Source organism: Amia ocellicauda, chromosome 11 (genome assembly GCF_036373705.1).
Source record: "Amia ocellicauda isolate fAmiCal2 chromosome 11, fAmiCal2.hap1, whole genome shotgun sequence".
NCBI classification, from domain to species: domain Eukaryota; kingdom Metazoa; phylum Chordata; class Actinopteri; order Amiiformes; family Amiidae; genus Amia; species Amia ocellicauda.
The window spans coordinates 3,980,537-3,996,896 of record NC_089860.1 but is presented as its reverse complement, the minus strand read 5'-3'; the positions used below and the strand labels follow the sequence as shown (position 1 = coordinate 3,996,896).

Here is a 16,360-nt window from a genome sequence, read left to right as displayed (position 1 = left end):
TTAGTGCCTGTCTTTTAAACCTTTTGTGTTTAATTTCTTGGCGATTGCACTAGCAATCTTACTATTATTAAAGGTGGTTTTAATTTTTTATTGTTAGTAATAGGGCCTCTAGCCCAGCAGACTTTGTGCCCTGCCTGGCAGCTATTGTAATAAACTTGTGTGAAACTGTAAATCTTGACTGGTGTGTGCATCAGGATCTTGCTAAAGCCTGCACAGGGAGAGGGGGGAATAGTGCACTTGAATAAAATAGGGGTGGCGTGACATTGGCAATTGTTCCCCCCTTTGTCATCATCACATATACGCTAGGGAAAAAGGTGCATTGGTAATGATTGAGTGCAAGTGCAAACAAAACACAAAACAATATGGAAGGGTTACTAATGCAGCCAAATGAACAAACTTCTACTTGTATGTAAGGGCAGGGCAATGGGAGAATCTGTGGGACTTTGTTTTGGGGGTAGATTATGATTTTAATGTTTTTTTTTTAATTAACTTTAGCATTATAATCCTCAAACTTAATGCATGATGAAATGTGATTCATGCATTTTACTGCACTGTAGCAATACTGCAACATTTACATGTATTAATTGTAAGATGCACTTATTCTTTAATGTTGTGAAATGCTTTGGCATGGTGTTCCACTATATACAATTTAAGACTGATTGATTTAATTTGAATGAGGATTATAGATTCTCATTGTCCAAAATAAAAAAGGACATACTGCAAAAATGATCGAGCTAGTGAAGTGCTATTACTATTGCTTTTTATATATGTAAATTGACAATCTGTGAGCAAAAATGTAACCTGCATATTTATAATATTTATTTGGGAAGAATATGTGCCTCGCTTCATATTCTGTGGCAGAAGACCCGTTAGCGGACTGGAGCTGCACTTGCTCTCCAGACTACAGAGAGATAAGGGAGTGGATTGAAGGTGGGAGGAGGTTGGCAGGTTGGGGGTGGGTGGGATGGTTCTATCTGTCCATACTTTTTATATGTTTCTGTATTGTGTTTTGTTGGCATGTTTGCTTAACTTAATTATACATTAATAAATATTGGTTAAAAAAATGTCCGTTTAGCCCCTGTATGAACTTTAATATCCCTAGTTTATCATTGGCACCCTTTGGCACTTAGCAAAGTATACAAACCATCAATCAACTATCACATTCAAACGTTAGACAAGGGTCTTGTACTATGATAAATGTGGTGGTTATTAATATTCTTGCTTTTATTAAGTTTTAAAACATCTTTTTAATGATGCTAGGTAAAGAAAATCCAAGATGGCGGATTTGATAAAAAACAATTAAAAAAATACACGTTTTTGGTGCCTAAAAATACATATTTATTAGGGTTAAAGTTACAATTTCTCTCTTTTTTTTTCTTATTGGTATTGCACATATCTAAGTTAAGGCATAATCTAACCATTTAAGTGTATAACAGCTTTAATTAAAACATTTTTTAAAATTGATCAACCACCCTACTTGCATTACTTCCAATTACTTGTTGGAAAAAAATATTAGACAGAAAATAGAGGAGCATCTTAATGAAAACCATATTCTTGGAGATAGTTAACATGGGTTTAGATGAGGCAGATCATGTCTTACTAATGTATCAGAGTTCTTTGAACATGCAACTGCAGCTGTAGATTACGTGAAAGCATATGATATGATATACTTACATTTTCAAAAAGCTTTTGATAAGGTTCCATACCAAAGACTGATCTTCAAATTGGAAGCTGTAGGCATTCAGGGTAATGTACTGTATAGGCACTGTTACGAACCTTGACTTTAGTTAATGGAAATCATCCTCAAAGCTTTGATTCCAGGCAGGCTCTATGGGGCCCCTAGCTCTTGCTCCTTTCTTTGGTCTACTCAAAAATACCACTACTTGATGGAGGGGGGCAGTCAACTTTACAGATCCATCCACAAATCTTCAATAATAACTAAGAAATCCAAGAAAAGAGCGTAACTCGTTGGATGACACCACTCCTTGATGACAGCAACTTTATCAGGGTCTCTTGCTACTCCTGCCTCTGAAACGACATGATCCAAGTACTTTATTATTTCTGAAAAAAGTGGCACTTTGAAAATGTTGCCTTTAACCCTTGATACTGGAGTCTGCCTAACACCAACTGAAGCCGCTGAAGGTGCTCCTGTATCATGGATGAAAACAACACCAAAGATACACTCCATTAGCTTTTGGAAAGTTGTTTTCAGTTAAACCAGTCGAAAGGGTGTGCAAAAAGTGGTCTTGGCAAGATTCTGTTCAGCTACTGGCACCTGGTTATACCCACTAGCAATGTCCAAAGTGGAAAACTATTGAGCTTCACTAAGGGCATCAAGTGCTTCTTCAATTCAGGGAAGTGGGTAGGCATCCTTAAGTTCAGTTTGCAGTAGTCAAAACATATTCACAGAGCACAAACAGAGCTATATTTAAATAGTAAAGGTCTTAGCCTGGGCTTTGTCTATTGGAGTCAGCATTACCCAATCAGAGGGCATCACATTCCAACAGGTGCTCACCCTATACTATGTTCACATTATGAGAATAAACATGAGCTAGATAACAGGGGAAGTGGTAGTGGGGGAAAATGGAGCAGGCCCTCCCCCATCTAGACCATCCCATTGGTGTTTCCTGCCAGTTGCTGATGTGAGTGAGGTTCCCTACGTTAGTGGGGTTCCTCGCGCGTGGCAATGGTGACAGTTATTGCAGCCAACTGAATGCTTGGATATCCCTCCCTCACAAAGTACGTAATGTCTGCTGCTAGTGGCCCTAACTGCTCCCCAGCTCACCTTTTCTCTCCATCATAATTTTCAGTCACTCGTCAGCTCCAAAATGGCACTGATCAGCAGCTGCCAGCACCTCATAGTTCCTTCTCTTTGCTTCTGGTAAGTCCAGTAGCGCTTGGCAGGTGCGGCCTTCCAAGGCTGCAGTGTCCAGCGATTGAACCAAGTGGATCACTGGAACTAGGGTTTGTAGGTTTACAGGGAGTGTCCCCATTGTAGCTGGTGCAGAAAGGTGTGTTGGCTGCCAGAAAGTCTGTTCTTCCAGACACCCCTGTGGAAATTAATTCCCGGGGAGAGGCCCAGTCCCCCCGGGAGTAAAGCTATTTGGCCAGTCTGGGAAAGTGGTAATGCTATTCTCAGGTCGGTTGATGTAAACATTGGGTCAGTGTTCGGCTATCAGCTTGTGGAAGAAAAAAAAAAACACATAAGATAGTTTAGAAACAAGAGGATGCCATTTGACTCATTGTGCTTGATTGTTGTCCATCAATAACTAAGTGATCCAAGGATCATATCATATTTTTGAATATTACCAAATTTTTCACTTCAACCATATCACTGGGGAGTTTGTTCCAGATTGTGATGACTCTCTATGTGATTAAGTGTCTCCTGTTTTGTCTTCAATACCTTGAAGCCCAATTTCCAGTTGTGTCCCCGGGTGCGTGTGTCCCTGCTGATCTGGAAAAGCTCCTCTGGTTTGATGTGGTCGATGCCCTTCATGATTTTGATTACTTGAATCAAGTCTCCACATAGTCTTCTCTGTTCCAGGTTGAAAAGGTTCAGTTCTCTCAGTCATTCTGAGTATGACATTCCCTTCGAACCTGGAATAAGTCTGGTTGATCACCTCTGAATCATCTTCAGAGCAATGATTTCTTTTTTTTGAAGTGTGGAGCCCAGAACTGTACACAGTATTCTAGATGAGGTCAAACTATTGCATTGAACAGCTTTAATTAAATGTTAAGTTATAAATTCTACACTTTTGACAATATACCCAAGTATTTTGTTTGCCTTTTTTATTGCTTCCCCACATTGTTTGGATGGGGAAAGTGAGGAGTCCACATAAACTCCTAGGTCTTTCTCATGCATTACTTCTTCTAGTTCTATTCCTCCCATAGTGTAACTATAGTGGACATTTGTATTACCTGCATGTAATACCTTGCACTTACCCACATCGAATTTCATCTGCCAGGTGTCAGCCCAAAACTGAATATTATCTAAGTCCCGTTGAGTAACATGTGCTGCCGAGATTGTATTAGCTGAGCCACCTATTTTAGTATCATCTGCAAATTTGTAAAGTTTGCTAACTATCCCAGAGTCCAGGGGCGGGTTGTACTAATGGGATCTGATCCTTGATCCGGGATCCGATCTTGATCTCAATTGTGTTCTCAATCTGAGCTCAGATCCGAGATCAAAAATGATCCTGCTTTTGAGCAGGATCAGAGCTTGATCCGACTTTTTAAAATGCAGGAACTCTGTATACTTCATCAAGTTCGCCGTCGTCAAACACGCAGACCGCAGGTATTTAAAGACAGGCAAAAGCCTTTAGAGGTTTATCGGGAGGAAGACGTATGAAAGGGGTATAGATTAACAGCACGAAGCATATTTGTCCTTGATGGACAACTTTTAGGATTATGGACTAATTCATCTTGATCTGCTTCGTACAATACCTTTTCATGATCCAGATCCAGTGAGCCCGGATCCGATCATGTTTTCTGATCCTGTTAGTACAACCGGCCCCAGATCATTAATATAGATTAGCAACTCCTTTTATCAACACCCTCTGTTTCCTATGCATCAACCAGTTAACATTCCATGTACTTACATTACCCTGAATACCTACAGCTTCCAATTCATTTAAGGATCAGTCTTTGGTGCTGAACCTTGTCCAAAGCTTTCTGAAAATCTAAGTATATCATATCATATGCTTTCATGTGATGTACAGCTGCAGTTGCATGTTCAAAATACTCAAAAAAAATTGTAAGGCATGATTTGCCTCATCTAAACCCATGTTGACTATCACCAAAAATATGTTTTTCATTAAGATGCTCCTCTATTTTCTGTCCAGAATTGTACAGGGAATACAGGTGAGACTGATTGGTTTGTGATTTCCTGGCTCAGTTTTGTCCCCTATCTTGTGGATAGGTATGGCATTTGCAGTTTTCCAGTCAGTTGGCACATCCCCTGTTCTAAGTGTCAATTTATTTAAGTTAGCGGCCTATAAATAATTTCCCTAATTTCTTTAAGTACTGTTGAAAATATACCATCTGGCCCAGGTGATTTGTTTGAATTTAATTCTGTTAGTCCTTTTAGTACCTCCTCCTCATTTATCCTGATCTCTCAGAGTTTTACTGGACTGGGTGTTCACCTGTGGCATGTTATCCATTTTTTATTTTGTAAAAACCTCTGTGAAATACTCATTTAGAACATTTGCCACATCTTGTTCACTTTCCAAGATACTTCCATTGTTTCCCATTTATCTGTTTCACTTCCTCCTTTATTGATCTAAAAATTGAGAAAAGCTCTTTGCAATTGTTTTAGCTCCAAGAGCTATGTTTCTTTCTATTTCCCTCTTTGCTTTCCTAATCCCTCTCTTGACATCTCTTTGATGTTCTATATATTCTTTGTATTTTGTTTAGTCTCCATCTCTTTTGTATGCGCTATACAACACTTTTCTCTTGATATTTTTTTTTGCATATTTCTTTAAACCATTTTGTTTTTTGGTCCTCAGGTTTTGGTACAAATTTCTCCCGAGCTTCTAGTAGTATATTTTTGAAATATAACCATCCATTTTCAACTGAATCTGTATCCAGTGTACCCCAGTCTATCTCTTGTAAGTGCTACCTCCAAGGTTTGCTTTTCTAATATTGTAGACCATTGTTTTAGACTTAGTCTTTGTTTATTTTAAGTGTGCCTCAAAGCTAACCATCGCAGTGATCGCAGTGATCGCAGATCACCATTGGTTCTCTAACTAATGCCTTTCTGACTTTATCTTGGTCATTTGAAAATATAAAATCAATGCATACGCTTTCTCTGGTTGGTTCCCTGGCAAATTGAGTTAGAAAGCAGTCGTTTGCCATCTTAACCATTTCTATTTCTGCTGCTGTAGTCCCAACTGGGCTTTCCCAATCTATGTTTGGGAAATTGAAATCCCAGATGATACCAGCCACATTCTTGCTACATGCAGTCCTGATTACATTGTACAATGCAATATCTTTCTGATTATCTGAATTAGGTGGTCTGTAACACACTCCTACCACTAATCCTCCGGATCTTTTATTCAAAAGTTTAACCCACAATGATTCTGTTTCGTTAGCAGGATCTATTTTGAGTTCTTCTGCCTCAATGTAATTTCTGATATATAATGCTACCCAACCACCACTTTGATTATGCCTGTCTCTCCTAAACTGTGTGTATCCTTTCAACTTGTATTCATGCCCATCATTTTCTGTAAGTAACATAGTCACACACCAGCACTGTGGCTTCTAGGTCTAACATCTTATTCCTCATACTCCTGGCATTGAGGTACAAACATTTCAGGATTTTCCTACTAGCAGTTTCCCTTTGTTTTCTTTCCTTAGTAGAACATCTCCCATTGTCAGAGCTCCCTGCCCCCCTGGTTCTCAATTACTCTGCACATATGCTCTTCCAATGCGTTAGCCCCCCTTCTGTTTAGATGTAGACTGTCCAGTTTGTACAGGTCCCATCTATCCCAGAAAAAGACCAATGCCCCATAAATCTAAAGCCCTCTTCCCTACACAAGGATGTACACAAGGATTTCAATCACGCGTTGAACTTTCTAATCTCTGCCTGTCTCCCTGGCCTGGCACGTGGTACCGGTAGTATTTTGGAGAAAAGTACCATGGAGGTTCTGCATTTTAGTTTCTTACCTAATTCTTTAAATTTGTCTTGAAGAACCTCTGGCTTACCCTTTCCTATGTCATTGGTTCCAATGTGGACCATGACCAGTGGATCCCCCCCTGGCTTTGGCCACTATCCCCTCTACTAGTTTAGGGAAATCTGCAACCTGAGTACCAGACAGGCAAGATACCATGTAGGTCTCCTTATCACTAGGACACACTGTGTGAATTACACCTCTAGGAATCGAGTCTCCTACTATAACTACTTCCCTGTTCTAGGGGGGAGTGAGCACCATGGTGCCCTTGCATTACTCTCTGAGCTGTCACTGTCCAGCAGTTGTAACCTGTTGGGCATTTCTAGCTCATGGGTTGTGTCTTCTAAGGTGTGCACACACCCTTTTCTGAGATTACAACCCAGCTGTTGTCTGAACTTTCCTGCTCTAAGGGCTCAAGCTTCCTAGGTTTTGGCCTGCACACCATCTCTCTAATGGGCTGATTGAAACATTCTTCCATCTCACTAATACAAAACAGATCAGCAAGCTAAGCCTCAAGATCACAGACTCTGATCTCTAGGACCTCAACATGCTGACAACGTTCACAGATGAAATCTGATGGCACTCATTCTGCAAGCCTTACACTAGTGGCCACATGCTTCTACATTTAGCAAGTTGTTGATGCCTTAAATACTGTCTCTTGTTTTTTGTCCCCAATTCAACTACTTGATTTTTTGTTACTAATAAACAGTGCAGCTAACCATCTGAAAGTACAAACACAACAAAATAGCTCTCTCTCACCTGTCCTGTGATTGGCTTTGGCCACTTGTGACCACTTCTGGAAGGGGCCCAGTCTTCTGCAGGCTGCTGGGTGTTTCCCACTGGACTCCCTGCGGGAGGGGCTCAGTCTCCCGCAGGCGGCAGGGGCGGCAAAGTCGGCTGCAGTCTGGCACAGGTTCCCCGCTGGGCTCCAGAAGGGATTCCAGATGGCTTCCCCGCATCTTCCTGCTGCGTCATGATGTTCCATGAAGTCCCTTACTTTATCAGCTTTGCTCACCATTGCTTCGCTGAGTGAGCCATCTCTTGCTCCCCGCTTCCGACACCTATGTTGCACTTTCTGTGCGTAATGGGTTTAAAGCACGAGAACACTCTAAAAAGTGTCTTAAATTTGCTCTTAAAAGAACAACGTGAACGTACACTGAAAGAGACACTGAGGGGAAAGGCAGGGGGGGCTGTGCCATCTGACACAGCCAGAGTGAGATGGACAAAAGGGCACATCAGCTCACACACCGTCACCGGTCTCTAAACTAATTATGACATAACTTCGGGGGATGTCTGTATAACATGAGACCTGTTTTAGAAATTATTTCTGCATTCAAAATGAGAATACAGGGAATGAGGGTTGTTATTCTGAGAATGTTTCAGCTGAGATGTCAAGTTCCACATTCTTCAAATAATAAATGTAAAGAGCTGTTCAGAATAGTGAACTATTTGTGTCTAAATCACCGTTTCTTAAGTTTTATATCTGTCAATCACTGAACAATTTTAGGCCACTGGGACACAAATTAGAATATTCACTCTTTTCAAAAGCTAGATGGTGGGGGTGCTGCTAAAGTGACAACGGGGGATGAAGTGACTAAATGGGTGGAGGGAGGGTTGACTGGGAAAACTGTCTCATGCTTCATGGGGAATGGGGCATGAGGCAATCCTGTCTGGCTGACTGGGGCAACTGCCACATTCGGGCACACCTTGGCAATGCTAGAACTCTGAATACTATATATGTGTGTGTATATTTTTGTTCATTTAAAACCAATACGTTTCTGCTGTTAGTAATTTACATTCCTATCTTCTCATACAAACTGTACAAATCCTACTGCTTCCATCTACTATGCTTTGCAGTTAATTATTTATTTGTGCAGGGGAAATATTTCTGCAGTCCTATATTTCCTGCAAGTCGGTGGGGGGGGGGATGTTAAGTCAATGACATCATTAATTAGTATATTCATTTTCTCTATATTCATAGGGTTGTCCTGCTCATAAACTACATAATGTTAGCAGTATATTAAGTTTTGTATGATCTCAAAATTACATAATTTAACAATATGCTGTTGACACATAATACAATCAACTACAAAAGCATTTGGGAAAGATGTTCAATGTATCCTTTTAATCATGTCATTAGATCAATAAGGTAGATGAGAGTTGGACTGGAACCAAATCCAGAAGACACTGTGTCCCTCCAGGATCTGAGTTTGCCCTAGACACAGCCTCAAAGATGTCACTGTGGTATTGAAAAACTGATAAACTCACTTTGCAAATACATCCCGAGACAAGCAATTCAAATTCAAGATTTCAGTGCATATTCTAGCTGTAGTGGGAAAATTTACCTGTATTATTTTTTTAATACTTTATATTATTAATGGTTTCATGTTGCTAATTCAGTTTTCTCTATAAAGCAATTAATTAATTTGTAATTACCCCTGTCTGGGAGGTATGTTAAGTATTAGTTAAAGCATTGTGGTCTGTAGTTTCATACCAAACTCGGGATGCTGCAAAGTCAAATCTACCAAAGTCATGTTACCCTGCCTCTGCCAACCATTGTCTTTAAGATACTTAACCAACTACTGTCCAAGAGGGTACTTTAATCAACCATTGTCTTTTGGATACATAGTCATGACATGTCTGAACTTGTACAACTGGATTGAACTTGAGATCACTTCCAGCAGATAAGACTGTAACCTATTGTCTATCAAAACATAAAAAAGGCTTCTTCCAACTCACATCTCTTTCTTCACTTCATGTGAGAGGGTATCCTGGGATTTACTAAAACCACTACACAGCCATCCTGTACACATTCTTTACTCTAACCAACATGCAAAACTCACACTCAGAGATGTACTTTCCTGTAGTTCTTGTAGTGATTGATGGAGAAAAGGAGTTAACTACAAGAAAAAAATCTCCAAACATTTTGAAGGAATAATTTAATAATTTAATTTAATTCTGCAATTCTGATTTTGGGCACAGGCAACTAACATTCTTTTTATGGGTTTACCTTTTTTTTCTTTTTGACTTTTTACAGTCTTGTATTCTAGGAATGTAAATATGAAAAAGGATAGTTACTGTTTCAAATATTTATTAATAAGGGCTATCAGAAAGAAATATATAAATATATATAGCTAATGTCTCTATTAAACAAAAAATAAAACCGAGAAACTGATCACAAAACATTAAAACAAATCTAAAGAATAATTTAAAGACATACTTTTGTGAAATAAAACTAAAAATTAACCACTACTACCACAAAAGGGAGACAATCAAAATTACACGGCACAGAGGGAGTGCAGGTTACATTCATCACAGTAAAAATATTGTTATTAGTAGTCCTTTAAAGCTGCAGGAAGTAGTAAAGAGTGGGGAGTGTGTGGAGGGGCAGAAGGGGACGGGTGTATAGCACCACCAGTCTGAAGTCCCTGAAGTGTGGACATCATCCTTGCTGTGGTGGATGGAATTAGGTGAGCATGTCCCACAGGCAGCAACAGCACAGCGCAGTCCAGCAGGCCGTCAGACAGGCGCCCTCACTTGAATCATTGTTTCTGCGCTCTTCCACCACGTACACTGAGAGACAGAAAGAGCCATCACACATCTGACACAGGCACACAAAAGACTACATTCAACCACGTCCTTTGACTCCATTCAGAATCAGATCAGGAGTGAGTATCAGTTTAATCAATGAAGTTTGAGCAGCAAAATATGAACTATGGTTTCACACAGCTAGGTTAAAAAAAAAAACTACAATGCTTAAACACAGTTTTATATATATTTTATGTTAGCAACTCCTGAATGTTTTTCTGTTTACTATAAAACAATTATTTTATGCCAAATGGGTTTCTACGATATATTTTTCTAGCTATTTTTTCATTATGAAATATACTTATAAAGTATACTTTCAGAATACATTTCATTATATTTCTTTTCCCTGTAGAAGGGAACAATAACGTCTCAGAAAGAACTGCTTTAGAAAAATAACATCCATGCAAAAACCTACATAAACCTGATGAAGAATGCCAAAAACAGAGAAAGAATGCTTCATTTAAAGTATCAGACATGCTAAAACATAGAAGAGAGAAAAAAGCATCAAAAAGAGTATGTCCCTATTGTAATCCCATCATTATCATTTTAAATAAGTAGACTACATTATTATGTAGATATCCCCAAAGTCATTGGTATCCCCAATATTATGTAGATATCCCCAAAGGCAACCTCCGGACCAAATGAGGCAGATTTTGTGAACAGGAAATCATTTCATGGGTCTTATATACAGGTGCTTATGACTTTGGATAATACTGTACATAATCCATAACTTTATCTGTTATTCCTATATGAACTGTGAATCCATCTCTGTGCACAACTCAAGAACATTCAGTCTACACTGGCAGAGTTTACATGTGTGTTTTGACCTTAAGCTTGAGTCAAAGATGAAATTACCCCCATCTCTCTCTCTCTCTCTCTCTCTCTCTCTCTCTCTGGGTTCACATGGTTTTATTTTATTGCACTCGGGACGAGCCGTTTACCCGAAGTTATGCTAATTAAGGGGAAAGTAATTAATTAATTGGCAAATTAGCTTGACATACAGCTCTCCTGCTGTTTTGGCAGGAAAATGCCACAGTGCCACAAAGTGTGGTTTACATGCACAGAGAACAGTACTCCAGACACTTGTTGTCACATGACAGCCATGGATTCAGTGACACTTGTTCAAATTAAACCGTGTACAGCTGTGGCTTGTGCCTTGCATCTTGTGGTTTAATACTATGTTTTACTGATCTTACACAAATGGTTTTTCACGGCACTGATTGAGGTAGCAAATCGTGAATATAAATGTTTTATAAAGTTAGGATAACAACACTAGAGAAGAATATGTGGGGACTTGATTAAAGTCTTCAAATTCATGAAAGGAAAAAGTGAGAAAAAGGGACTGGGTCTCTTTAAAAACACTGGAGCAGGACCAGGACACTATATTGTCCAGAATCCACTTTTCTGGCATTAGTGGGGGAGGCAGATCCAGGCACTATATAAGGAAGCAGTGCAGAGCAGTCAGGGTGGTGGCTGTGGGGAAGAAGGTTGTTTGTGTCTGTGGACTTTCCCAACAATGCTAGGGGTTAGAGAGACAACCCCATGTTCAATGCGAAACTTTAGAGGTGAGAAGTTAAAGTTGTGTTCAGCTTATTGAACTGTTTATAAGGATTGTTTGTGTTTAAACGTTTAAACAGGGGTAAACGTGTGTGACTGTGAGAGACAAACAAGGGCACCAAATCCTGCACTCCCCTGCGTGGTTGACCCTCACCAGCAGGGGCATGAAGTTCTGCACTCCCCTGCTTACTCCATGCTCACCAGCAGGGGTGCTACATCCTGCACCCCCAGCTAAAGGTTGTGAATTGGGTAACTGCTACTGTGATCGGAGTGAAGAAGCACCCTAGCGGCCCAACTACAGGTCAGGGCTGGTCACACGTTCTACAAAGTCCTTGAAAGCGGCAAGGCCTCCGTTGTCTTTGCTGGCCTCTCTCGCACCAAGTGGTTCATGGGTGTCTCTTCACAGGGGATCAAAGAATATTCACCACGTCCATTGCCCTGTGCATCAGCGCCCTGAATTTAGGCCACAGATCCTGCCTCCTCTGTGTCCCCATCAAAACAGAAGGGGCTCCAAAATACTGGAGTGAAACGCTGCGTAGGAGAGCGTCTCCTCCTGTAAGGGCAGTGACGGGGGGACGTGTTGTTGAAGGGGCTATCAATTCCTGTGTCAATTCCCTCTCTGTCCAGATGGTGTCGAGCATTTGCAGCTGGGTGGGCATAACTGCTGCCATCTCTCCCATTTGATGCAGCAGTGTGGTTTTTAATTCATCCTCCTCCTCCCTCAGCCGATACAAAAGTCGTTCAATATCGATGTGTCAAAGTCGAGGGTTGGATGACGATATCAATGCGTCGACATCAAGGGTTGGACAAGGAAAGCAAAGCTCTGAGTTAAATCTAAAGATTTGTCTTTGCAATAATCCAACTCTCCTGCAAAGCAGCACACGTCTGATTCATGGCAGTGAAAAAAGAAAGGCAGGTTGCTACTGTGAGGAGGAGACAATTCACAGGCATGGAGGCGAGACTCCTACTCCCAGCAGGGTACAAGTTTTCACATGATTGGCATGACAGGAGGCTCTTCCCATTCAGTAATTGTTGTCTTTCGACTTGAAAGGGATAAATATCCTATCCTGCCTTTGTCCTTGGTGTGCTGTTTCTCCTAACTTGGTTATCAGCAGCTCACATTCCTTTCATGCAACTGGTAATGTAGAGGTTAATGATTATTATTCATGAGTAATGATTATAATATTGATGAGATGGGAAGGCTTAGTTTAGAATGCCAATTAAATCACTGCTTTGGTTCTTAGAAATGACCATTCAGACACTGACTATAATATGTTAAGACCCCTTGAGGGTATGTCTCAGAGGGGGTATAAAAGCTTTGTTCTATCTTAAAACTTTTGGGGAACAGTGTCATGCTAGCCTAAAATCCTTTGAGTTCTGTGTTGCGCTGTTCCTCCCGTGCACGTAATAAATTCTGATTAGAACTCCCAACTCCAAAACTTTTTCCACCACAACACCCAAGGCTAAAATCAAACCCAGGTCCCAGGAGATGTGAGGCAGCAACACTAACCACAGCACTTCCCATTATTATCATCATCATCATTTTTATTAATATTTGGTACCCTACAGCACCTTCATAATACCTAACGAATTTGAAATAGAAATTGATAGCAATCTCAGCCCACTGTATTTTTTGGTGGGATCAATTAAGTGGGGGCTGTGTTTCTCATAACTTAGTTTAGAACATAAGAAGAACATAAGTAAGTTTACAAACAAGAGGAGGCCATTCCACCCATCATGCTCATTTGGTCTCCATTAATAACCAAGTGATCCAAGGATACTATCCAGTCTATTTTTAAATGTTCCCAAATTGTCGCTTCAACCACATTGCTGGGGAGTTTGTTCCAGATTGTGACAACTCTCTGTGTGAAGAAGTGTCTTTAAGCCCAATTTCCATTTGTGTCCCCGGGTCCCTGTGTCCCTGCTGATCTGGAAAAGCTCCTCTGGTTTGAGGTGGTCAATGCCTTTCATGATATTGAAGACTTGATTCAAGTCCCCACCTCTGAACTGCCGCGATAGCTTTCTTCAAGTGTAGTACCCAGAACTGTAGACTGTATTCCAGATGAGGTCTAACTAGTGCATTGTACAGTCTTAACATTACTTCCCTTGTTTTAAATTCTACAGTTGTGACAATATACCCTAGCATATTGTTTGCCTTTTTAATTGCTTCTCCACATTGTTTGGATGGAGAAAGAGAGGAGTCCACATAGACTAGGTCTCATGTGTTAATTCTTCCAGTTTTATTCCTCCCATAGTGTAATTATAGTGGACATTTGTATTACCTGCATGTCCACATTACATTTTATCTGCCAGGTGTCGGCCCACACCTGAATATTATCTAAGTCCCTTTGAATGACCTGTGCTGAGATTGCATCTGCTGAGCCAGGTGACCAGAGCCACCAGGCTCATTAGTATGAAGCAGCCTGCTGGACATTAAAGTGGACAGTATGGGATGTTTAGGGTTTGGGGATGTTCGTCTGTGTGCTACATTATGTTCCCCCATTTCCTCACAGTGTGTGTGTCCCTCTGTCTAGTGCAGTGGTTTTCAACCTATGTGTGTCGTGAGATTTGTATCCCAAAATTTTTTTGATTTTGTTTTGTCAACTTCATAAATCTTTTATCAAATCAAACTTATTCAAAGTTGTGAAAATGTAACATTTAAACATCTACTGTAGACTTTTTTTAAATAATATATCCAACTGAAGTTGATTTCTCCCGGAACTGCGGCAGTCAGTTTGCGCTGAGTTGCAGTGCTATCAGTGGTACTGAAACGCAACTGATTAAATGGAGAGATGTTGAATTCATTTTTATCTTGCACTCTGCTTGTCCTTTTTCTAGGTTGGACTTGTGGACGAAATAGATTTTATAAATATTATTTAATATGTTTGTGGTGGCGTAGTGGTTAGCACTGCTGCCTCACAGCGCCAAGGGTCCTGGGTTTGTGTCCAAGCTCGGGGTACCGGTCTGTGTGGAGTTTGCATGTTCTCACTGTGTCCACGTGGGTTTCCTTTGGGCACTCTGGTTTCCTCCCACTGTCCAAAGACATGCAGGTTAGGTTAATTGGTCATGCTAAATTACCCTGTAGGGGTGTGTGTGTGTTGCCCAGCGATGACCTGGCATCCAATCCTGGGTGTATTCCTGCCTTGCGCCCTATGACTGCCAGGATCGACTTCCCCATGACCCTTACCAGGATAAGCGGTTTCAAAAATGGATGGATGGATGGATGTTTGTCCTTGCCCTTTTGGTAGGCTTATTTATTTGATATGAAACTGCTTAAATTAACTGTGGATATATTTTTATCGTGCTCAGCTCAGGTGTGCATTCAGTCCGCAAACAAAACATTTCAGTTGCGAAACGTTTCATCAAATAGAATAAAACAGAGAGAATAGCATGTTTGATCTGTGTTCTATTGTTTTTCAACAATTGTAATGTCCTTTGTCACGTTTAACCTTTTGTTCCTCGGTTCCACTGGCTTAAGTGTCCGTGCCATAACGTGCCGTGCCAGAGGCGTCCCAGAGCTTTTTGTAAAACCAGACCATTGTAGCAAGCCCGTCCCCTGTTGTGGGAGCAGAGCGATTGTGGGGTTTTTTGTGTTTAGTTTTAAAAACAAAGAACAACACTATGAGCGATAGAGCCTGATGTGGAAAGGACTTTTGTGCACGGCACTGCACCGGGTCCTGTGAAATCCGTGTTCAGCAAGTTTTTAATACACTCGGATATTAACTGTAAGCAGTAATTGTTTCTGTACGTGGACTTCACTCCATGCTGCTATAATAAAATTAATTTCTTTGTGATCCCACACGGCACTTGAGATTATATCTTCCAACATAATGTAGCTGATCTCTTCTGTCTGTCTGCAAGTCAAGCACACATCTCCAATTCTGAAGCAAGGTATTTCCTTAGTGGGTGCGACTGACACTTACAGCCAAGTCTGGCAGCAGATAGTTAACCGTCCACAAAACCTGTATGCGTCCAGACACTTAAGCCAGTGGAAACGGTGCATTAGTTGAATTAACTTGTTATAAGATATTGTAAAATGAACATATTTTGCCGTTAATTTATATTTTCTGCAAATAGTTTTAGTGTCTGGTCTTGGTGTGCCTGCACTAAGTAATTGATTTGTATTAAGTAATTATTTAGTAGGTCTGTCTACTTTTTTACCATACCACTAAAGGCCATTCCTTGCACTTCACACGTTTGCCCTTTTAATTACTCTTCTACTGACATTTTAAAATGCCATGTGCGTGTGACAATATAGTTTTATAGACAATGGTGTGTACAAAAGCTTGCACCAGTAATAAAACAATGCTGCGTGATAGACGGAGTCTAAACTTTTTAAAACTGATGCAAAAGCATGCATATAAAGTACATCACCATAGTCCAGTGTAGCGTTATGTTGGGTGTATTTTGAGAAGAGCATGTTGGGCTCTGAGCTGAAGCACTGATCTAAAGAAGACCTCTCCCCCCACAAAGTTATCAGATTTCCTTAGCTCATCAGCTTGGAACTGGTTTGCATCAAAGTGACAGTTTTGGGGAGGATGGCACCG

General features: G+C 40.5%; 1 protein-coding gene across 1 annotated transcript in view; it reads right to left on the bottom strand.

Moving 5' to 3' along the window:
* Positions 1-8,771: 8,771 nt before the first annotated feature.
* The window catches only part of LOC136762844 (cysteine-rich and transmembrane domain-containing protein 1), a 43,128-nt gene continuing 35,539 nt past the window's right edge, over positions 8,772-16,360 (bottom strand). The window contains exon 3 of the mRNA XM_066716414.1: positions 8,772-10,241. Within this exon, the coding sequence (XP_066572511.1) occupies positions 10,135-10,241 (107 nt within the window). The 3' untranslated portion in view covers positions 8,772-10,134. The remainder of the gene's footprint in view (positions 10,242-16,360) is intronic.